General features: G+C 32.9%; 1 protein-coding gene and 3 long non-coding RNA genes across 4 annotated transcripts; 1 reads left to right on the top strand and 3 right to left on the bottom strand.

Annotated features, from left to right (window-relative positions):
- Positions 1-4,924: 4,924 nt before the first annotated feature.
- On the bottom strand, positions 4,925-6,203 carry LOC134230950 (uncharacterized). Its single transcript, XR_009984463.1, has 5 exons — positions 6,139-6,203; positions 5,831-5,930; positions 5,651-5,699; positions 5,150-5,175; positions 4,925-4,994 (listed from the first exon to the last, which is right to left on the bottom strand). It is a non-coding gene; the product is annotated as an uncharacterized LOC134230950 (long non-coding RNA).
- Positions 6,204-8,492: 2,289 nt separating this feature from the next.
- LOC134230949 (uncharacterized) lies at positions 8,493-11,240 on the bottom strand. Its single transcript, XR_009984462.1, has 3 exons — positions 11,177-11,240; positions 8,875-8,894; positions 8,493-8,674 (listed from the first exon to the last, which is right to left on the bottom strand). It is a non-coding gene; the product is annotated as an uncharacterized LOC134230949 (long non-coding RNA).
- A 2,590-nt stretch (positions 11,241-13,830) lies between these two features.
- LOC134230948 (uncharacterized) lies at positions 13,831-20,039 on the bottom strand. The gene is made up of 6 exons (XR_009984461.1): positions 19,956-20,039; positions 19,766-19,814; positions 17,025-17,050; positions 16,855-16,906; positions 14,001-14,026; positions 13,831-13,882 (listed from the first exon to the last, which is right to left on the bottom strand). It is a non-coding gene; the product is annotated as an uncharacterized LOC134230948 (long non-coding RNA).
- Positions 20,040-22,202: 2,163 nt separating this feature from the next.
- Positions 22,203-23,175, top strand: LOC134230977 (uncharacterized). The gene is made up of 2 exons (XM_062712849.1): positions 22,203-22,243; positions 22,489-23,175. The coding sequence occupies exons 1-2, from the start codon at positions 22,203-22,205 to the stop codon at positions 23,018-23,020; spliced, it is 573 nt and encodes a 190-aa protein (XP_062568833.1). The 3' UTR covers positions 23,021-23,175.
- The last annotated feature ends 2,178 nt before the right edge of the window (positions 23,176-25,353 follow it).

Raw genomic sequence — 25,353 nt, 5'->3', positions numbered from 1 at the left:
TTCATCCAGTTTTTGTGATGTAATTTTGGTTGAAGAAGGGATTTCTGCAATAGTTTTACCAAGATATACATTACAATATATAGCAGAAAAACACTATTATTTGCAGTAATGCCCCTTCCTCCTCCCTGAAATGAAAAATAGTTACCTTTTACCTCACCTGAGCCCATGGCAAAAATGGGTGAAATCATTTACAAATCTTCTACAGAACCACTATACCAGATGTCATAGAATTTGAGTTGTCATAGGATTTGAGTGAGCATTCCTTGCCGTCCAGCTACAGCGGGGAAAAGTTTTTTTTGCAATGTATATATGTTCCTCGTTTTGTAGCTTGTTTATTGATTAATTAATGTGTTACGTCTATTGCAAGAGATTTTAACACATTTAAGACGTCACCTAATACCGGTTTTCACTCTAACACAAATTCATGACACTTACGATTGAACAGTGAATGTTCTTTATCGTGCAAACGCCTATCATGTTACACAGACCGAAAAAAAATTTAGGGGTCATTTGGAGAAGGAACAGTTAATATCTATTATAAGTACTAGGTTTTACGCGGCGCCAGAAACGAGAAAATCCCAGACCACAGCATCAGTTTTTGATTGCCCCACTTCAAGACTACCACTTTTTGAAATTTATATATTCATATATTTAGCAATTTGAATTGGTTATCATAGAAATGTTCCAAAAGTGTAACTGAATAGCAAGAATTTTTAGTAGGATGATCAAAATTTAAAAAATATCAGAATTTTGGTTAATCACTGTAACTCCTAATTAGTATGAATTGAGAATTATTTGAGAGTGACGTAGTTAAAGGATCCTTTGATAATGGAAGTGATGTTTAAAACGTACACATGGAATTCAAATAAAAATACTGCTAAATTGTTCTATATATTGGAAAAAATCATCCATGACTTGCATGACATTCAAGATAAAAATTATAAAACCTCATACAGTTATTGATGACTGATCTTACTGTTGCATACTGTGTGTTGTAATATGTATTTTATTTTAACTTATGATTGAACTCAGTGTGTCTTTAAATAAGGGACTTACATTTATTCAAAAATTTACTTCAATCCAAATTAGTAATTCATCGTCATTAAAAAAACTATCCTGACAAGAAAGGGAACCAGTAGGCTTCAAACATCAAAGAAAGAATTGAATAAGCCATTCACCACTCCAAGTTTTAATTCAAATCATATATCATAATCTGGTTTTACATTGAATTTCCCGTTCCGGTTGCCTGGGAACCTGCAGATTGAGAGGCAGATCCAGCAGCTCTTGGGAAGATATCGCGTACACATTGTCTTCTAAAATTACAGTAGTACCCAAAAGGACAGTCTCTGTCGGAAAACTGGAAAAAAAAACAGATTTCATACGTATGGCATAATTTACATTCTTCAATTTAACCTTCAAGAGAGACGTTTTCAAAAAAATTGTCGATGTTTTAGTTCCAAATTTCTGATCTCAATTGTTTTTTACAGGAAGAAAGAATGCAATATTGATTATGTTTTGAAGTTAAATATGGGGATAACAGACAGTATTCAAGCTCAAAGTCAATGTTAACAATACAAAGCGGGAGCAAAACGGACCTCCAAAATCATCAGAGGAGGGATAAGGTACCATCCAGGAGTAAGAATCCCCTGTCGCACCCGACGTGAGCTCTTTCTTATGATTAGGTAAACGAATAAATCCGTAGAAAATTTAGTGTATGAATAATAGCCTAACAATAAGCATGAAAAATGCTTGTCAGCATTGGACGTGATGATTATTTGTATTTGCTAATAAGGTCATTGTATCGACCATAAAAAAAAAACAAAAGAAAAAACCCCAAGATACATAATTTTAGGAATACTCCTACATATACTTAATGGTTATACATTAAAATGTACCTTTGTATGATAATTATGTCTGGTTCGCATTAAGGTGTTAAGTAATATTATTATCAGGAAATATCCGTTTCTGTTGGCCATTGTACTAAGACATTCAGCCAAGTTTTTATATTGATAAAATAAGCAAAATTTTCGACAGTTTCCAAAGACTGCATGTATACTTATGTGTCCACAAAATGGAATTTAATTAAGACGATGAGAACTGCATTTTATACCAGCATTTTGTTGTTGAGCTAAAAAAATGAACTTTATTTCGGACTCTCGTTTTTAACGTAATGTGCTCAATAAAGACTAAAAAAGAGATGTCTTAGCGTTATTCGTTACTTTTTATAATATATGTATATCTCTCTAGTGTTTTTTTTTTTTTTACTCTACATTTGTAGTAAATTTCTAAGAAATATAGCATTAAAGATACCATTTCTTTATGACACATACACTGTACGAGACAAGATATTACAATACCAACACTTTATCAAATATAATGAAAAAAAGTAAGTTCAACTTACGCAAGTTCTAGATGTATTATCTGTAATGAAATGAAAAATAAAATAAACTTAACACACTATCATCCATGTCATAATTTTAGAAACTTCTTAAATTCTTAGGACCAGCATCAACGTATACTGTGAAATCACAAATTTTCGTAGGAGTTTAATATTCGTTGTTTTCGAGGTATGAAGAGACACACGAATTCATATCCACAAAGAAACGTAAAATGTAACTTACATAACTACTCAACAATTTCAAATCCCCACGAACCAAGAGTTTTTACTCAAACCACGAAAATTTGACCCCACGAAAATATGTGATTTTACAGTATCTGATTTAGTCTCCAACATTAATCTCTCTCTCTCTCTCTCTTACCTGGAACACACTCATATGCTCCGGTGAATCCAAACGGCCGACAAACTTGACCAAAGGGACATCCGGTCTACAAAAAAATACATCAAAGAAATCGAAGTCTGTAACACCACAACACAACTGATAACCTCAGAAGTTTAACTAAATCAAGTTAACGTCATTCGTAGTTGAGAATAAAACTTACCCGTCTGCAATCATCTAGGGAAAAAAGAAACATATAAAAAATTACATTTAAGATAAAAAAGATTTGAGGTTGACATGTTATGGATGATATAATAACAAAAATACACTGCAACTTATTACACAGCAACAATTTGTTTATTTTGTACGTTCACTATCTATCAAGTAAAATTAACAGAACAGAATTTACATAAATAATAATTTTGAAATTTAAAGAAATAAGTACATCCAGGTTGTATTATATTGAAGGTAGGGTTGTAATTTTTCTGACATACCTCTAACACATTCATATCGCCTTGTGAAGAAGTCGTATTGACAGTTATAACCAAATCGACATCCATACTGAAAATAAAAAAACAATTCATATGAAAAATAACAGCAAAACCAAAGCCTCTTTTTTTAAGTTAAATATTATTTACTTTTTAATTTCAATTTTAAATCATTCCTTGCGTATTTGAGGTCGACATCTTCGAACATAACCAATCAAGGTTTGCCGATAAAATCTAACCTAATAAAGTACCCAACACAAGTCAAACACTTAAAAATAGATGATAAATATTAATACCTGGAATTATACAATTTAGGTATCACTATATACATACATAGTAGAAAAAATAGTTTGCATAAGCTTTTCACTGTCAGATAGATCTGCTTGATGAAATATATGGAGATAAAGAACAATATTTCCATTTCTATTTGTTTTCTCTGTGATAATTATTTGAAAGTTAGTGGAGTATTTTTCTAGATAATTCCACCGGAATGTAAATTAGGCAAATCAATAGGTCAGGAGCCAAAGAGGCCAAGTACTAGTATACATGTAAATCTCATGCGCGTCTGTCTTTGTGCCTGATGCTAAAAAGGCCAAACATGCATGTAAATTTCGTGCGGCTGTCTTTGTGTTTGACGTCAGTAGACGAGGACTATTGAAATTGATATGGGAGGCCAATTTAATTTAAATATATTTATCTACATTAAAAATCTCACAATAAAATGAAAATATAAGGAATCACTGTCTAGTTAGTATAGTATGCCAGGAACATCAACGATACTGGGAAACATGGGATAATTTGCATAACGGGTGAAAAGAGATTTCTCAAGTATACGAGCTCAAAAGATCATTAAACAATACAAAATAGGAGCGGAGCAAACACGGATCTCCAAAAACATCAGAATTGAGATCAGGTGCAATGGAGGAAAGAGCATGTGGTTGTGATATGATGATTTTAAAAAAAGAGAGATACTACTCATGCTTCTTGAAATATAATCAAGTACCAAAAGTTCGATGGTATGTGCATATTACCCAATATATGTGTGTTTATACAAGTATAATATCTCTCTGGGGAAAATTGATCAATAAAAATAAAATGTACACTGAATTTGTTTCATCTTATCTATATAATAAACATTATATTTTTGACACATTTTTGATATGTCTATATATAATAGACATTACATTTTAAACACATTTTTGATATTTTTGCTAAATTTTAATGATAAAATTTCAATTTCTTATTTTCCCACTTCAACTTATTTATATTACTTATCTCAAAAAGCTATTGCTGGAAAATGAATATAAATAAAATCGAACTCAATAAAAACAAATCAACATTTAAAGCTATTTTTAAGAAGTAATCAAACAGTGGGACCAAATTGTGTTATTGATCTTTCTTTCTGAATGCTTGTTTATATAATACTTACATTTTAACACATTTTTGAATTTTTGATAAATATATTTTTCAATTTCATTTTCCATTTTTCATATTACTTTTAAAAAGTAAACTAGAAAAAAAATTATGCACTCACAGTTCTGCAATCTGGAAAAAAAATCAACGTAAAAAAATTAGAAATGGAAGGTCGTGAGTTATCTGATGTAAACTGTAATTTAATTTGGCATTTTGAAAAAGGTTATTCTTTAAGGACTTTTTACAATACTAATTCGTTTCTCTCTTGAGTTTTCGTTACAAATATATTGGCCATCACTCACTTACCTCTTCCTATATTATCTCTTTGACACCGTCTGTTAATGCACACTTCGCCAAATGAACAATCAGAATCATACTTGACCAAAAAAAAAAGGTTAATTGTTTACAATAAAATATAAGCATATAACGAACAGTATTCAGCTCAAAAGTCCATTAAACAATACAATACAATTGTTAACAATAAACTTTTTAAAACAATTTTTATGTCTGAAAGAAATCTTTTTAACTCACACGACACCTCTGAGAGCTAATACTATCTACAAAATAAAAATATATCAATAAAATTAATATACTTTATTGCTTCATTAGATTTGTAAAATTATCATATACTCTGAAAGGTAAAGCAGAAGTACAATAACCAAATATTATAAATGTTTATAAATGTTTATAAATAATAAGGACAATACAATATACATGTTGAACAATGATGAAACGTTTTGGTAGGTGCAATCTCTTGTAAAAAGTTTGAACTAGAATTATTTTAAAATTATATAATTTATAATTGAATGACAATTGAAATATTAAATATTGAACAGCAATAATTTTAACGTGTGTAATTAAACCTTAGTCATGTAAAATAGTCCATCAGTTTCAATATTTGAAAGAAATGTTAAACAAAAAGTGCTGACTCCTTCAGCACGATTTGGAATTAATTTCAAAAAAAAATTATGTGACTTTGTTTTAGATTCACAATATGAAGAAAACTTTATTTCAAAAACATAAGTTTTTTACCTCGACAGTAGTTATTGAAACATTGGTAACCAATGGGACAATCCGAATCCTAAAAAAGTATATTTTATCAAATATTTGACATGTAAAGGAATCATGCGAATTCAATTGAAATTCATATCTGAAATTCTTAATAGTATATCTAGCTCTTTCTACGACATTTTTTAAAAGTTCACTACTTACATATCGACAAAACCCTCCAGACTGCGCCTGGGCAGCGGAGATGAAAATCAGAGCGATTCCAAGACACAGAAAAGAAGTCATTGTGGCGGACACTAGGGAGCTACAGTGGGAAGAAAACAATGTCATCATTTAAAAACAAATCCTTTCGTAAGATCATTCACTGCAGCACATAAAATCCAAAAAGAAATATGGATTTGTAAAAATATCCTTAACTAATGAGGGCAATTAATCTTCCATCAATTAATTTGAAGTATATATATATGTTGCTTATGTAACAACCTCCTAGTCACTAAAGTTTGCCTACCTACCTGCACGGTAAGTACGGAGATTCTGAATTTTTTGCAGAACCAGACTGACTTTTATAGTCCCTAACCTCTCATCTTGTAGTACACGTTGTCTTTAATCAGGAATCAATCACTTCCCGGTTCAGAGCACTAGTTATGTCATAAATATGTTTGTTAAATCATATTGTTGATTCGAACATTTCATTTTCGAAAATTCACAGTGCAATGTCAAAGTGACCCGTCTTTGCTAGATGGTAGTCACGTTTAAATTTAACATGTGTAAATCAAAGAAATTGCAGAAAAACACGGTCTCTATGCGGAACAATCTTTGTACGTACACATATCGATTGATAGCATTTAAATCACTAGAAATTAATGAATCATTCAAAAAAATACAAATGTATTTGATAAGCTCATTAAATTAAATTATTATTTTTAACTTTTACATATATCATTTTGGTGATAAATATACACAGTTTTCGTAAGAATGCTGGATCAGTACTTGTCATCAAATTACAGAATTTTATAATATTTGGACATAGTATTTCTGCAACAAAAAAATCTTTTCGAATACTACATAGTGCATTACATCCCAGTAAGTAATGAAATTCGTCTCCTATCTGATTATTATTACACAAATTGCACTATTTCAACATTATTCCATCTAACAACTTCTATTGGAAGACGATGATTACTTGTTCTGAATCAGATAAGCTCATTAAGTTAAATTATTTTTTTAACTCTTACATATGTCACCTCCATCGCCTGAAGTTTATTGTCAGTGTTTTCTTTCTGATTTTAACTTCTTCAGAAGTTTATGAAATTTACAGAAACTTACCACAAATAACAAACCAAGGTTTAAGGGATTTGTTTACAGATGAAATATATGGAGATAACGAACAGTATTCAAGCTCAAAAGTCCATTAAACAATATAAAATAGGAGCAAAGCAAACACAGACCTCCAAAACATAAGAGGTGGGACCAGGTGCCATGGAGGAGTGTGCATCCTTTGTCTGTGCAATCCATTTCAAGAGGATAAAATTAAGTTAAATCAAAAAAGTATGGGGTTTGTGAAAAAACTCTAGCATAATAGAATCCTATGCAAATTATTCCGAATTCAAAACATTGTCCGTAGGATTAGGCTTGACAAAAAAGAATAAAAGTTTATCATAGAAATTAACATTAAATGGAAAACAATACAGTATGAGCACGCCATAGCGAAATGTAAGCATACCTGGAAAATGCAGATTCAGGTTAATTAACAGATATATAGAATTACCCAGCCCATTTGTTGTTATAGTATCAAATTGACCATAGTATATTTTTGATATAGCATTCTAAAAATTATTTTTAAAAACTTCATTTCTACACCACACACACCCTCACACACACACATACACACTGAAAACATTCCCTCATACAACACACACACACTATCCTGTTTGAAAAATTGAAATCAAGCACGTACACACACCTCACAAACACAAATACACAACAAAATATCCTTTTCGACATACTATATATTTTTTCCTGCTTTATTTATTTTCTTTTCCTTTCTTTTTTTTTTTTTTTTTTTTTCTTGTCAGCTTTTTCAGGTAAATAAAAAAAATTCATTCACTTTCAAAACAAAATCGATGCTACGTGCCTGTTATTTAATGTGTTCAAAATCTTTCATTTATTTATTTTTTCTTAAAACCCTTTTGTCTAAGGTTTTTAGGAATTTTTTTTTTTTACTTTTCCCTTTCTTCGATATTATGTAAAGTACATTTCAACAAGACCCAGTATGCTAATGATTAAAAAAGGAATTGTGAGTTCAATTAAATAAGAATTCATATCAATATATACATGTATTAGGTATCATTTTTAAGACAAAAACAACGATATTTAGCAAATATTTAACTCTTGTTTTCTTCCTAAATGGGAAAACAAACCAATTCCTCGTGTCAGTGGCTCAGTTGCATACTGTTCTGATATCTGATTTGGGAGAAAATCTGAAAGGTTTTATTGGGTTTATCTTTAATTGACAACTTAAAAAAAATGAAATTAATATCAATTCTTTTTCTCAATTTTCTAGTGATCCTTCTTTCTTCTTCTATGTGACCATTTTGTTCTTCGATATTTCCGTTAAATTAAAAAAGTCATTTTCATCGTCCATCAAAAAGTCATATGAAAGATTTTATATTTCTTTTTTATACAAGATTTCCTTTTTACAATTTTTTGGAGTTTTATTTGAAATAACGGTTTAAATCTCACTCTAATTATAGCAAAGAAGCCATGCGGTACTTGTTAATCTGTTTTTGATGAATCTGGACAAGGAACTTAATCTCGACATACATGTTATATACTATAACATCATAGATAAAAAGAATAAGTCATATACCACTCCAAATTTTTATTCAATATAATCAATACATAAAACAGTCTTGTTTACATTCCATTTCCGCTTTCAGTTCCGGTTGCCTGGGTATCTTGGGATTGATCGGCGGAGCCTGCAAATGGGAAGATAACGCACCGTCTTCTCCAGCAGTATTGCCCAAAAGGACAGTCTCTGTTAGTTCTCTGAGAAAAAAAGTTTTCGTTTACATCACCACGTCCTTCAATTTTAAATTCAGCTTTCTTTAGATACACAATTTTACAATATTTTTATTTTATCATAATTTTTTAAATAGACGAAAAGAATGTTATGTTTATTAATTTCAATGATAAATTATCAAAGATGTTATCAAATGCAACAGAGGAAAAAAATTAGTTTAACTTACGCAACGTATCCCCATATTTTCTGTAACACAAATTATAAATGAATAAATCTTAACCAAAAATTCATTGAATTTCTTATTTCTGATGAATGTTTTTAATGTCTTTTGAAACATTACTGCAAAATGAACTGCCTACATACTTCAAACTGCGAGAGAGCAAACTTTCTTGTTACTTGAGTATCATGATACAAAAGTTGTGCTAATCAATCTCTCCAGTAAATACAGCTCAACAAACTTTTTAAACTCACATGGTTTTTCGCACAAAATAAAGTCACATTTTTCTTACAATAAAACTTAAAAATTATCGAGTTTCACTTTCAGTGCGAGACATAACCGTTATATCATTAAATGTTTCATGTTAAAGGTGCATATTCTCTAAAGATCATTATCTTATGTTTTAAAAGTGAATGTTCTTAAAGGGAATTTGTTTATAAATTGTATGATGTTAAATGTGTATGATTCTATCACAGGTATTAACAAAGTAATTAATCAAATATTCTTTGAAACAATTTGGTTGAAATGTTCAAATTGACTTCTCACAGATGCATATTTTCCTAGGCACTTCGCACATTTTCCATACTTTCCTTGGTTTTGTCGAAATGCAGCGCCGAAAAATGATAAAACTATAAAGAAATCATGTGAGAGAATAGGATAATAAAGTATTGTTTATCTTTCAACACAGTAAATTGTAAATATTGAACAGAAAATTCTTTTACATTTATGGTCTGAAATTTTGGAAATTTTGCGTTGGAAGGGATCTTTCATGATGCTAGATTCCAAGAAGTTTAACTGAAAAATGCCATCTTTTTAACATGGAAAGCAGCCTAACAGATGATAAATACTTCTATCTTCTCGCGCCTTAGTGTCATGTTTATGTACAGAAAATACAGAAGTTACACGAAGTGCACTGTTTATGTATTAAGGCAAGGCAAAGGTATGCTAAAAAATAAGCGGATACAAAGACGGTTGCATTTGAAGAGAAAACGTGAAAAAACCAATTGGTCTCTCATAATATATCAGCCAAGAACATATCAAAATTCTACCAAATATCATATGTGAATTATGTTTTAAGTAATGGAATATGATCAAAATTAAGTTATAAATCAATTCTAAAATATATTTTGTTGTCACAATACACAGTTTTGCAATATAACTATGTGACCTTAATTTGTGCGAAAAACTATGTGAGTTAAAAAAGTTTGTTGAGCTGTACACAGATCCAAGTATATCTATATTCAATGAATATTTCTTCTTAATTTCATCCTATCCCTATATAAATAACTAGGTCCTAACCCGTTTTCTAAGTGATCCATTTAAGGAAACATAACACAAAACAAATGTTCTTATCTCCCACTCAGAAGAGTTACTCTGATAATTTTTTCAATATTTCTTTCAAACAAAATGTAATTAAGAAATTTTAATTGTGTAAAATGAAAAATTAATTCCTGAAAATGTCCCCAAAAACTTTGATGCAAGGAATCTTCATACATTTCATAAACTTTTCAAAAAAAAAAAAAAAAAAAAAAAAAAAAAAACTTATTCGACAGTAAAGTTGCATTTTTGCAAATTCATCCAATTGTGTGGCTTGGCCAAATATTAGGTTGTTTAAGTAAACAAATATCGCTTTTAAAGTGAGAGAAGCATCTGATTTTGAAAGAAAAATGTATGTTTGTGTTATTTATCATTAAAAAAATAGCGAAGTAAGGAGTCAATTCTTACGTCGCGGGTTCAAATCCCACTGTGGGACGTGGAGACCGGTCCTTCGGATGAGACCGTATAAAACGAGGTCCCGTGTCGCAGTAGGTGCTGGCACGAAAAAGATCCCTCCCTGCTCAATGGCCCTAAGTGCCGAGTATAGGACAAAATTTGCATCCCTCCATCGGCAAGTGTCTTCATATGAGTGAAAAATTCTCGAGAAGGACGTTAAACAATATACAATCAATCAGTCAATCAAAAAAATATCTTGAACAATGAGTCCAGCCATCATTAAAACATACCATAAGAGACGAAACACACTATAGCATGTTTTACATATTTGTATTTAGGTGATTATCAAGTTGAAAACGATGGTATTATTACTTTGAACCTAATCTATATACAATTAACGTCTTTTTGCAACTATTGCAATTCTTTTTACATTATTATCCCCTTGTGCGGATTACGTTTTTTGTCTGCAGAGGATGTAACCGTTAAGTCCTGAATTAATTTAGACCGACAGTATTTTTATTGTTTTATCGATAAATATACAGGGCTTTAAATACGCTCTCGTACATGTAGGTGTTAAAGTAAAGTATTTTCATCTCACCTTGAACACATTCGTATCGTGGAAATCTATACCTGCAAACTAGATTACCAGGGCAGCCAGTCTACAAAATAAAATACGTTTAGGAAATAGAAGTTATCATGAGAAGTGACACTAAGCTTCAGATAAAAATTCACAAACAATCTTAACCCTATGATTAAATTTGACAACACAGTAACATTTTGTCCAAGAAAGATATCACATGTAGTTTTTATGCCCCCGTAAACGAAGTTCCGGGGGGATATAGTTTTGGTCGTGTCCGTCCGTCTGTCTCTCTGTCTGTTTGTCTGTTTGTCCGCAAAAACCTTGCCCATAACTTTCGATTTAGTGGAGCTATGATTTTCATATTTAAGACGTGTATTTCTTGTGACAAGACCTTTCTTTGGGTACCACCAAATTAGACCTTTTGACCTTGACCTTGGAGTTTGACCCACTTTATCACAAAAATTCCAAACTTTTACTTTCGCCATATCTTTTGAACAGTAGGACATTTATACTTCACATATGTATTCCTTGTGGCAAGACCTTTCACCACCAACCTTGCCTTTCGACCTTGAAGATTTCCATAATTATGAAAAAAACCTTTAACATTGGCAATAACTTTTCAACGGTAAGGGCTAGAGCTTCCATACTTCATTTATGTAATCCTTGTAAAAAGACCCTTCACTAGATACCAAGAACTTTGACCTTGGACCTTGGAGTTTGACCTACTTTTAAAAAACAAACCTTTGACCATATATTTAAAAGGGTAGTACATGTAGCTAGTGTTTTCATCCTTTATTTATTTAATCCTTGTGACAAGACCTCTCACTCGATATCAAGACCTTTGACCCTTTGACCTTGGAGTTTCACTTACTTTTAAAAAATTTTAACCTTGGCCATAACTTTTGAACGGTTCGGGCTTGGGCTTCCACACTTCACATATTTATTCTTCGTGGCAAGACCATTTATTAGATACCTATAATTTTGACCATTTGACCTTGACTATTGAGATTTCCGGACTTATGAAAAACTTTAACCTTGGCAATAACTTTTGAACGGTTAAAGTTAGGGGTTTCATTGGATACCAATAACCTTGACCTTTTGACCTTGACCTTAGAGATTTCCGGACTTATGAAAAAACATTAACCTTGGCAATAACTTTTTGACGGTAGGGGCTAGGGCTTTCATACTTTCATACTTCACATATGTTATCCTTGTGACAAGACCTTTCATTGAATACCAAAAACCTTGACCTTCTGACCTTGATCTTGGAGTTTGACCTACTTTTAAAATCTGTTTAACCTTGGCCATAACTTTTGAACGGTTAGGACAAGGGCTTCCATACTTCACGTCGCCCGCGTGGCGCAGTGGTTAGAGCGTATGCTCTAGAGTCGCGAAGTAAGGAGTCAATCCTTACGTCGCGGGTTCGAATCCCACTGTGGGACGTGGAGACCAGTCCTTCGGATGAGACCGTATAAACTGAGTTCCCTTGTCGCAGTAGGTGCTGGCACGATAAAGATCCCTCCCTGCTCAATGTCTTGAGTGCCGAGTATTGGACAAAACTAACAGCTTTCACCGGCAAGTGGTGGCGTCTCCACATGAGTGAAAAAGTCTCGAGAGGGACGTTAAACAATATACAATCAATCAATCCATACTTCACATATGTGTTTTCTGTGGCAAGACCTTTTATTTGATACCAATAACCCTGACCTTTTGACCTTGATTTTGAAGAATTCTGTACTTATGAAAAAAACTTTAACCTGACCATAATTTGGGAACAGATGATGATAGGGCTTTCATATTTCACAATAGTATTTCCAGTTAGGAGACCCTACTTTGGGTACCAATATATAAAATTTGCATTTAAGTAAAGTTTAATCTTCACTATGTTGCCATACGGGGGCATCAGTGTTTCACAAACACATCTTGTTTTCTAAAATATTTTTCACAATGTAATCTAATTGTAAACGAATGAAAGAGTTTAAGGTGACCTACTTCAGCTAATATACTTCTTTTAGAAAGGGAAAATATTTATCTTAGTCGTAAGATTTTTTGTGAAAAGGGCCACAGAAGCAGGGCAAAACTTCAGAGGTGGGATCGGGTGGCATGAACAATGAGAAACTGTGAGATCAAACAAGAACCGTTATTTAACTTTTGAAATCAGAGAATTATTTACCTGAACTATTGCTATTGTATTAGTTTTTGTTTTTTTAAATTAAAACTAGAAGTAACATCTCTACTTACATATCTGCAATCTAAAAAAAACGAAACAAGGAGATGTTAAAATTTGAGAAAAGAGCAATGTAAACAATTTAAAATACTTTTGAATCATTGTAATTTTGCCCTTTTTAAGCATTTTGGTCTTACTAATTTTTCCTCTCTCTTCTCTCTGTACACTGTAAAAAATAACTAGTCACTAAGAAAACTAAATCTACTGTCCATACAATCACTACCTTAAAAGTAGTTTTACATAGTATTGAGTATATTTACTAGATAAGTGACTTTCACTAGGTATCTGAGTATCGATACGACCCCCTCTTCACAACTCACTATCTTAACCAGTAACCTGAAAGTTTACTAATCACGACAAACACTTTACGAGGCACACTAGTTAATTTCACGAGGTTTTTCTTTCAGAGTATATAGCCTTATTCTATTGTACAGCAATGACGTACCTCTACAGCGCCTGTTTATACACCTTTCTCCAAATGGACAATCTCTGTCGGACTAAAAATAAATGGAAATCCGGTTTATTGTTTAAAATTTGATTAAAGAAAAGGAGTTCATGAAATATTCATTTCTTTTTTAAAGAATGCCAGGTATTAAAGTAATCAAAACAACTCACTCTACAAAAATCAGGGCCATCAGAATCTTCAAAATAAATTAAAATATATACATGTATATTAATAAACTTTGTATCTGAAATATCATATATTAAAACATTTTTAGCACCCAGACAGAATATTTTGTATTCATATTTAGTATAAAAAAAACAAGCTCTAAGGATTAATTGGATTTTATTTTAGCCAAGAAGACCAGTTGATGGGTTACATTTACGTCGTTGTGGCAAAGAAGAGCTTAAAATACCACCAAATCGACTTAAACAGATATGTGAAAATGTTTTAAATCAATTTTCCATTTAGCAAATTTATCAATGATCAATTAACCATTAAGCATCGTTTTAAGCGAGTAACAGGTAAATTTTTTTAAAAAATATTTTTAACCAAGAGTAAAAAAAAACAAACAAGGGTGGTCTGGATATGCTAGGTTTTAGTTAAGTTTCGATATTTTTCTCTAAAATATTGAGTTAGACCTTGAATAACATATACGATTGCTTGTGTAAAACTTTGGTCGGTATCTTTGTTACAACTGGGGTCCTGATTTGAACAAATTAGATTCTACACTATCTGAAAAGATCAAATTAATGTGAAAGAGTTCTGAGGGTAGTGCTGTTCAATGTTGCTCAAATCAAGACCGCATTCATGAAATTGACTTTGCTTAGGTATTTCTATGAAAAAATTTGCTCCCCATTTTGGCCCCATCCCCAAGGAAGAGATTATTCATTTGAACAGCCTTGAATCTATACTACCTCCGCAAGGTTTCACATAAATTTCATCTTTTCTGACCCGACGGTTCTTTCGAAGATGATTTTTAGTTATCTCACTCAATTTTCACTTTTTCAAAAAAAATAAAAAATTCTTTGGAAGTTGATGTGACTTTTCTTTTGAATAAAGTTGAAAGGGTTTATCACGGAATACGTTGTGTCAAGTTAGGCTGAAATCGGCCCAGTGGTACTTGAGAAGGAGATTAAAATGTGAAAAGGTTATAAGACAATAACGACGACGACACCAACAACAAACAACCATCAAATTTCGATCAAAAAGGCTCATCTGAGCCTTCTGTACAGGTGAGCTATAAAGTCAACTTTCTCATTTATAGGTAAGGATGGACTGGAAACTTTAGTTTAATTTTCTACTATATAGTGCATGGCTCTCGCATTGCCCTGATCCTCCACTTCCGGTTTAAAAAAAAAAAATGGAGGATCTTAGAAGAGGACAATACGAGGGTTGTCCCGGAAAAACGCGATCATTTTCAATATCTTTTGTTTCACTAGGACTATAAAGTTAAAAATTGGCATACATCATGATCAACATGATTTTTCTTAATGATGCCTCAAAATTTCAGTAAAATATCTCTATAAATAACATTTTCCTATCGGGTAAACGAATCTATCAAATCAGTTGTCAGCGCAACACTGACGACGTCAATACGTATCTCGTAGTGTTTACGACTTTGTTCTGGCAACTGTGCTTCTAAAAATATTCATTTAAGCACACATTCGGCAGTGTATTCAATTTTGTTTTTGTTACCAAGTTATACATCTCAAATACTAGTGTTACTAAAAGATTGTGGAGTTCATTCTTCTTCATCATCTTCTTCCGATCATAAACCTAACTGATCGAATTATTTAACATTGGTCTTCACGTAGGCACCCCGTGGCTATCCGTGTTAGAATAGGTCCTCAGTACCCCCTTGCTTGTCGTAAAAGGCGACTAAATGGGGCGGTCCTTCGGATGAGACCGTATAAACCGAGGCCCCGTGTCACAGCAGGTGTGGCACGATAAAGATCCCTCCCTGCTCAAAGGCCGTAACTGCCGAGCATAGGCCCAAATTTGAAGCCCTTCACCGGCAATGGTGACGTCTCCATATCAGTGAAATATTCTGGAGAGGGACGTTAAACAGTATACAATCAATCAATCAATCTTCACGTAGGCCTATGACGTCCCGCTCTTGCCTTTTCAATTCATCTTTATTTATATGGTCTATTCTCTTCTATCGGATAACCAGTCAAGTCAACCTCAAACCCCTTTCTGTTTTCTGCTATAAACCTGTTTTCCAAAGTTATGTATGTATTTTTTTCATCGTTAACATCTCTTTTTTCCAAATACAAGAGTCAAATCCCACTCAAACTAGTGTTGCTTGATAATTTGGTGCTCCACATTACCGCTTAACGTCACCATTTTTGACAGTTTAATTCAAAGCGCTTTGGCATACATCGTCATATATTTGTCATTAATGATGTCAAATAAATGAAATTTACATACGAGTACACCAATTGATAGAGTATTTTTGTAAGTAAAATTTTTGACATTATATGGCCATATAGCCTGAAATCAACAAAAACTTCATTCACAATGTTATTTGTAAAAGTCAAAAAAATTGTCGTGCGCCGACCACAGATAAATGATGCATGTTTTTATATGCAAATGACATGCAAATGACATTACAGGCCTATAATATTTTGTCAGAATATCTAACAGATGATTTCCAAATAGCATGCCCAAAATTATTAGTTTTGGTTGAATAGTATTTGGAATTTTAAAAAAGTTCGCGTTTTTCTGGGACAAGCCTCGTACTTATGCTGTTTTAAGACCAGGAAAAATGTACAAAGAGTTTATGAAAGATTCAAGAAGCTGTTTCAAGACTAAAACGTTCTTAAGGCACAGAAAGTAATAACATACAGTGTAGATACGTGAACATGTCTCCATGTAACATAAGAAATACAAATATATGGATACTGTTCATATCAAGTTCGGTAAGTGAAATATATTTGGTATTTCACTACGCATCTTTGTTTTACTATAATTTAAGCTATCCTTCTCTCTCTAGCCTTATTCTATTGGTAAATAAAAACGTACCTCTACAACGCCTGTTTATACATCTCTCGCCAAATGGACAATCTATGTCGGACTAGAAGAAAATGAACATCTGGTTTATTGTTCAAAATTCAATTAAAGAAAAAGAGTTCATGAAACATTCATATCGTATTTAAAGAATGCATGGTATAAAAGAAATCAAAGCAACTCACTCGACAAATTTGAGAGCCACCAGAAACTTCAAAATAAATCAAAATATATACATTAATATACGTTATATTTTATACAGGATATATTCAAAATTATAAAGTACTCAGCCAGAATATTTTACATTCACATTCGGGTAAAAAAAAAAAAAAAGAAAAAAAACTCTATAACATGGTTGAAAATTTAAACCAAAGGAGACCCAATGATGGGTTAAATTTGCTTACATATCCCATTTTAAGAGAGAAGGGTTTTGATAACCATCAAATCGGCTGAAACGTGTATACCGGTACTAGTACTGTAGATCACTTAATTTTCGCAACACCTTATTTTCGCGAGATAGTCATTGACTCTTGATTAGCGAGACAAAATTTTCACGAATTGTGGTTATTGCTCTATATAATCTTAAGGAATACTATTATACACGAGAATTAAATTTTTGCGAGCACACTGTCTCGCGTAATTATGTGAAAATAAAGTTCTCGCGAATAAAAAGTGATTTACAGTATGTGAAAGCGCTTACTTATCAATGTATATGTTTAAAATCAAATTTTAGATGGAATTGCACAGATTTCCACACTGTCCACTTTTTTTTTTTTACAATAAAATCTTTTTTCCTAATTAAAATGTGAGTAAATCTCAAACGAGACATATATAATTGTTTTCAATTGTTTTAATTATGAGGGAAAAAAAAATAAAAAAGATGGTCTAGGTGTGTTCTAAAGGCTTCAGTTAAGTTTTTTCTCTCTGTAATTTAAGGAGATTAGACATTGGAGGACTTATAAATACGATTGCATGTGTAAAACGTCGATTGGTATCCTACCAACTGGGGCCTTGATTTGAACAAATTATAATCTACACCACCCCAGAAAGCTTTACATGTTCATTTTTTTCAATTCTTTCGATTAATTAATTGATTGTATATTGTTTAACGTGCCTCTCAAGAATTTTTCACTCATATGGAGATGCCAACACTTGCCGGTGGAGAGCTGCAAATTTTGTCCTACACTCGGCACTCAGAGCCATTGAGCAGGGAGGGATCTTTTTCGTGGTAGCACCTACTGCAATACTGGACCTTGGTTTATATGGTCTCATCCGAAGGACCGGTCTACATGTCCCACAGTGGGATTCGAAGCCGCGACGTAAGGATCATCTCCTTACTTCGCGACTCTTGAGCAGACGCTCTAACCACTGCGCCACGCGGGCGACTGCTTCTCTCGAAGATGGTTTCTAATTATCTCACTCTATATCCACTCTTTCAAAACGTAAAAAAAATCTTTGGAAGTTGATGTGACCCTTCATTTAAATAAAGTTGAATACCTTTATCCTGGAATACGTTGTGTTAATTTGGTTTAAATTGGCCCACTGGTACCATCTTCGCTAGCCAAGGGTTTCTGATACGCTACTCTCCTCATAAACCCTTGGCATACGGTGAAGTCAAAAGACGGGATTGTTTTCCGTCACGTGATCTCGAATCTATAAGGTACACACAGATTGCGTCATCGCCAGAAATAAAGACACGTGTTAAAAAAATCAAATCAAAGTTTTTAAAAGAATAATTAAGAAGCAATAATTGAGTTATGTTTATTCATTATTTATAGAACAAATCTGAAGCTTCAATATAGATTCTTAATCACATATTTAGAAGATATTGGATGACACCATGGCTATTCATAGAATTGAATGTTATCTTACGGATCGTTGTTTACTTGCGTTTTTCATTTCCGAGATTAAAGAGTGAAGATGTATCCCGAACGCAAAGTTCGTCATTTACGAAAAACAATTGCTGATTGGTCGACCTGGGTGTACTGAAATCCAATTAGAACTCTGGAAAAAAATCCCCATTTCTATAAACACCGTAGGCCAAGGGTTTATGAGGAGAGTAGCGTATCAGAAACCCTTGGCTAGCGAAGATGCACTGGTACTGGAGAAGGAGATTTTTAAAAAAAAATGTGAAAAGGTTATAACGACGACAATAACGACGACGACCCCAACAACAAACAATCATCAAATTTCGATCAAAAAGGCTCACCTGAGCATTCTGTACAGGTGAGCTAAAAAGTGAACTTTCTCATTTAGGGAAGGGTACGACTCGAAACTGTTTTATTTTCTACTATATAGTGCATGGTTGCAAAATCATTCGTTCTTGCATTGCCCTGATCCTCCACTTCCAGTTTTGTAAAAAAAAAAAAAAAAAAAATGACCTTAGAACAGGACAATATTTATGCTGTTTTAAGACTAGGCAAAAATGTACAAAAAGTTTATAAAAGATTCCTGAAACTGTTTCAAGACTAATTAAACGTTTTTAAAGCACGGAAAGTACTAACATAGATCTATACGTGAACATGTCTCCATGTATAAGAAATACATAAATATATGGATACGGTTCATATCAAGTTATGGTAAATGAATACTTGGAATGTAGTATTTCATTAGGCCCTATTATATTGCATTAATATTGAAATATTTTGATAGTGTAATAATTGTTAACATAATATATATTTTAAATTATGATCTTCTCTAAATGAAGTATATAGTACCCTAAATGATACGTTTTTACTACAAGAGTACATCTTATTAAATTTTAACGTACAGCACAATGTATTTGTTATTTCCATTAACCTGATTACGCATAATCTACCCTCTGCAATGTTTCAGAGGCTGCAATAGGCAATAAGGACTTATATGTACATTGGCTTAGTCTATCGAATTAACCAAAACCCGTATTTTAACAAAGAAAGTCTTTTACCTTGACAGTAGTTCCTGATACATCGGTAACCTGGGAAACAGTCGGTATCCTGCAAACAAAGTGTGTTTTATCAGATATTTCCATGTAAAGGCGCGTTTTGAATGGTGATTTTGTTAAATTCTTATACGTGTCAATAATATTTCTTACTCATAACATAGGAAATATTATAAAATAGCAGTTTACTACTCACAAATCTACAAAATCTTCCAGACTGCGCTAGCGCGGTGGAGATGAAAATTACGGCAATTCCAATGCACAGAAAAGAATTCATTATGAAGGTGGGTGATCGGCTACAATAAAAAATAATACTTATTATTTAAATATTTTCTGTCAACATTCAACGTAATAAACTTTCGAAATGTTTCAGTAGCCTGTGTATCCTCTTGTTTCACCACCTGCTTTAACTTGCGAATATTAATCACCACTAACCATTCATTTTACATATACTTTGTAGGGAAGCTTTTCTTGGTTTCAAAATTTATTAATCGCGAACAGTCTCGTTTAAAATTAATCTTTTGCAAATTCTATGGTGGAAACAATGACCTTATCAGCAAATGCGGTCTATCATTAAGTCAAGTGTTAAGAAACTTTCCATACGGAATTTTCCTGGTTACCCTATCATGACGCAGAGCACAGAACGGATGTGGCTGTTCGGCAGATACTGACTCCTTCGTGGCACCTAATCCCACCTCTGAAGTTTTTTTGTATGTCCTTGTTTAATCTGCTTCTAATTCAAACGTTTTAGTGGATTTTTGAGCAAAATAACTATTCGTTATCTTCATATCTAATGCATAATCATAAAATCTTTAATGTGGTACAAGGTTCGATCAGATTTACATAGCAGCTGAATTCAAGCTGGCGTTACTTTTACGATTTTAGATGATTTTAGAATTTGACATCAACGTCACAATGCATTGTTTACCTACCTGGTCGGTAAGTTTGGAGGTTCTGAATTTTCGCAGAACCTGGATGACTTTTATAGACCTAACCTTTCATCTTGTTAACACTTTGATCTATTGCATCGGGAGCCGATCTTTTCCTGGTTCAGAGCACCAGTTATGTCATAAATATGTTTGTTGTAAATAGTATTGTTGTTGATTCTAAAAATTCATTTCTAAAGTCAACAGTGCAATGACAAAGCGACTCGGTACTTGGTTAGATAGACATGTTTCAACATTTGTAAAATATGGCCATTGCAGAAAAACACGGTTTCCACATGGAATAATCTTTGTTCGTACAAATATTGATTGATAGTGGGGCATTTGGTAAAGTGAATTTTGGAACCTTTGCAATTTCATGAATCAAGAAAAAATCCTAAGTCATCCTGTTTGATTAACTCATATCATTAATAAGATTAATGTTACGTCTACATATCTCATATGAAGCCAAGGCTTAAGTAAACTTTTCTGATCGAATTCTCTCCTTTTGGGGCATGACATATATGGAGATGACGAACAGTATTTAAGCTCAAAAATCCATCAAACAATACAAAACAGGAGCAGAGCAATCATGGGCCTCTAAAAAATCAGAGGTGAGATCAGAGGTGAGATCAAGTGCCATGGAGGAGTGACCATCCCCTACGGACCAGCCACATCCATCATGTGTTTCTTGTCATGATAGAAAATAATGGCCTAACATTTTAGAGCATGCTCTTGCGTTTCAAATGAAATTAGTTATACAAACCCCGTATGCAGGTGTTGAAAGTGTATTGCTGCATAAGTCAGGGACGTTTGACTAATGAATAGTTAGCTATCACGTTTATTATAAAGCTTCGTAGTAAGATAACTATAACGTCTTTTTCAAATCAATTATCTAAATATGAAACAGCTTTGTCAGACTCTGTGGTATCTTTTATCTCAAGCTCACCAGGATATATCGTATCGACATAAGAATGGAAATAACCATTGTTAATTGACAATATGTCATCGTTATATCAAAATGTCGAGTTGAAGGCCACAGCAAGTGTTTTCTTTTCCCGTATCAGATTTCGTACAAATTCTGCTTCGTATGAGTACAAATAAGGAATGCTTATAAAGGGGCGCAATTAGCACCCATTAGAATTCCAATAGATTGTTGGAAGATCTAGTCTCCAAAAACCACATAGATATTGTCAATCAGAAACTCAAGCATCTTTTTAATATTAACTTCAGAGTACTTGTGTCTACAATCAAAATGTTTTTAACAGAAGAATTTTGCAAATGAATGTGAAGTTAGCTGAAAATTACAGGACGTTTACTGAACCAGGATCTGCATTAATTTTTCGTATGTATACCAAATTCTATGACCTGATCACAGAAAATGGATTTCAGTTGCATAAACTTATCTTTGAATACAATATGAAATATAGGATTCTCAAAAAAGGGGAAAATGCTCTCTCGGAACTTTCGCTCATTGCTCTAATCTTTTGACTATCAACGCATTACTCGTTCCAAGACTAATGTTCAGAAACAAGTTTGGAATTAATGAAATTTTGAAAACGTAAAATAAAAAAATAAAATTATCTTGTTAATTGATAGTTCACAGTTTGTGTACACTTAACGGAAGATTCGTTTGTTTTGTTGAGATAATAGATTAAAAGAATGTGAACAAAAGTCATATGTAATATTACGTATTTACCTATATGTTTATACTTAGCGATAATAGGACGTATATTACACAGGAAGTACATAAATATCACGCGCTTATTACAACCCTAAGTTCCTAGCTATCATGTAACGGTGTAGATACAGTGATATGGAAACCTCGGGAGACAGAGTTCCCCAGCGACCACTGGCTAAACTTATGTTCTACCTCAAATCAGTGTCCAACTGTGTGGACATTGAAGATTTGTGTGATTTACAGCGATGGACAGATTTCACTCATTATCATCTGCTCACAAATAAAGAGGCGGACGGTGTGGCGCGTTTGTGCTTCGCTCTGTCGCCAGATGTACTTAGAGACAAGTGTCTCAAAGACAGTGATTCAAACACTAAGGATTTTGATACAGTAGTTTACAATCTGGACCACGCTAAGAGACAGTGGGTACAGGGTGTGTCAGATCACGTGACTCTCAGTGGTAGTCTGCTTCGTGTTACGGGGGTAATAGCCTGCAAGTCAGAGTGGTTAGAGGAGTTTTATTATGCTCCAATCAAGCATTATGAACACGTGCTGGAAGGCGCCAGAATGACTTTCAGACTCGGATCTTCATCTTCAGGTCTAAAACAGAAATCTCAGACAACGTATGGAACTTTCTCTATGACAGGTTGTGTGAAGTGATGTAATGTGATGTCAATGAACTTTACAATATATCAGTTATTGTTATACTGCCGTGTTCCTAAATTGTTTATTAATATCAGGATTTAACTTTTAATTAATTACCAATTGTTGTTTATTTTGTATGAAAATAAATTTTATTTATAAATATTTGAAAACAGAGTGTATCGAAATATTAGAGTCGTTTGGCCAGTTCCGAATTTTGACCAGTTCCGAATAATTATTAACTTAAGAGCTGATAATTAATAAATTCAAAGGTGTAAAAATAAATTGATACCTATCGTAAGAAGGCTTATTTATGAGTGTTTGCCGTCCATTATCGCACTTGAAACAGTCAACATACTTTTACAATGCAACAAATCTGAATGGCCGCGACGCGTAAGTCTGTAGAAAAACCTCTGTAGAGACATCAATATTTCACATAAAACAACATTCTCGGTATCAAAAGTAAGTTTGATATATACTCTAACAAATAAAAATAAATATTTAGAACACCGGAAGATATCGGAATATTTTAATGTTGTCCGAATACCCATTATAAACACGATTATAAATTAATTTTCGTTGTTTCCTTCATAATAAACGTGACTTGCTATACCCCCGGTTGACAGGCAGGGGTAAGGGAAATATAAGGATGGGATGTTTTTCATCCACCAGTTGGTACGCCCGTCTGTCTGTCTGTATATCCATTCGTCTGATACGCTATGGGGTACCCATTTCTCCTCTACCACTGAATGAAATTTAATGAGGCTTCACAGAATTTATGAGGCTTTCACAGAATCTTTGTTAAATAGTACCAAAGAGCTTCTTTTATTTTATTTTTTTTTTATCTGACACATAATTTGGGCTCCGTTAGCAAAACATGGATATTGCCATTCCTGCTGATATTGAAGGGTACAATATCTATCTTTTATCCCCAATTCCTCCTTTACCACTGAATAAGATTTAGTGATACTTTCACAGATTCTTTATTACATGATGCTATTGTGAGCTCTCATTTTACTTTTTGATCTGACACTATGGGCAGCGGAAAGGGCAAAAATTACCATAATGAGAAAACAAACAGTTATTTTAATTTCAATGACCATAAAAACTTAACAAATGATATACAATGCATAATCAACAGACCTTTTCGCAGAACAAATATACATTAAAGCAAAATCAACGACCACGTACATAACAAACATATATAAATGCAAAACCAACGATCATCTATGCAGTACAAACGTACATAAAACCACGACAAATGAAAAAAAGTTAACAAACGTGCACGCAGTAAATCTAGTCTTCCAGACTCCCGGCTCCCGACGGTCACGGATTTTTTTTTTAATTTTTTTTTTTTATTTTGATTTTGTTTTTTGTCGGCGCACAGAAACTCTTCAAACTTCTCAGGCACATTTTCTTTTTAAATTAATTCAATAATATTTATTACTGATTCATCAGCATCACCTTCCCAAAGCGTTAAATGTAGTACTCCGTTATAAATATGAAAACCAAAAACGGACATCGATACAGAGAGACGTATAAGGTGTCGTAGATGGAATTAGTATTTCAGTGAAAATTGGTGGTGTTAATAAACAAGAGGCCCAAGGGCCTTGAATCGCTCTTCTGATAAATTGTACAATCTATCACTTCTATTTGAAGCCTCTAACCTTAAGTATCCTAAGACCCAAGTTGCATCAAATGACAAAGTTTGATGATTTTTAGCCAATAATGACTGAAAATATTTTTAATAATAAAGCTATAAAAAACCATAAGTACATCACAGTGACCTATATTAAGATTGAAATTTTCTGAGGACTCAAGATGCATTAATAAACAAAGATTGAAGATTCTAAGCCAATAAGTATTTGAGATATTTAAAAGTAGGTCACCATGACCTACCTTTTTGTCTACATTCTTTGAAAACCCAAGATACATCAACTGACAAAGTTTGATGATTCTAAGCCAAACAGTACCTGAGATATTCAAAAGTAGGTCACCATGACCTACTTTCTGATCGACATTCTCTAAAAACCAAAGATGTATCAACAAACAAAGTTTAGTGATTCTAAACCAGTTATTACCAGAGATACTTAAATAAAGCCATAAAATGTCGAAAGTAGGTCACAGTGACCTACTTTTTTGACATCATTCTCCGAAAACCCAAGATGCATCAACTTACAAAATTTGATGATTCTAAGCCAATAAATACCTAAGATACTAAAATATAGCCATAAGAAGTCGAAAGTAGGTCACAGTGACCTACTTTTTGGACATCATTCTCCGAAAACCCAAGATGCATCAACTTACAAAGTTTGATGATTCTAAGCCAATAAGTACCATAATTACTTAAA

The sequence above is a fragment of the Saccostrea cucullata genome, unplaced genomic scaffold, assembly GCF_032062105.1.
Source record: "Saccostrea cucullata isolate Sc308-1 unplaced genomic scaffold, CSIRO_AGI_Scuc_v1 ctg496, whole genome shotgun sequence".
In the NCBI taxonomy this organism is placed as follows: domain Eukaryota; kingdom Metazoa; phylum Mollusca; class Bivalvia; order Ostreida; family Ostreidae; genus Saccostrea; species Saccostrea cuccullata.
Note: the sequence above shows the minus strand (reverse complement) of the source record. Positions and strands in the feature narration are given on the sequence as shown.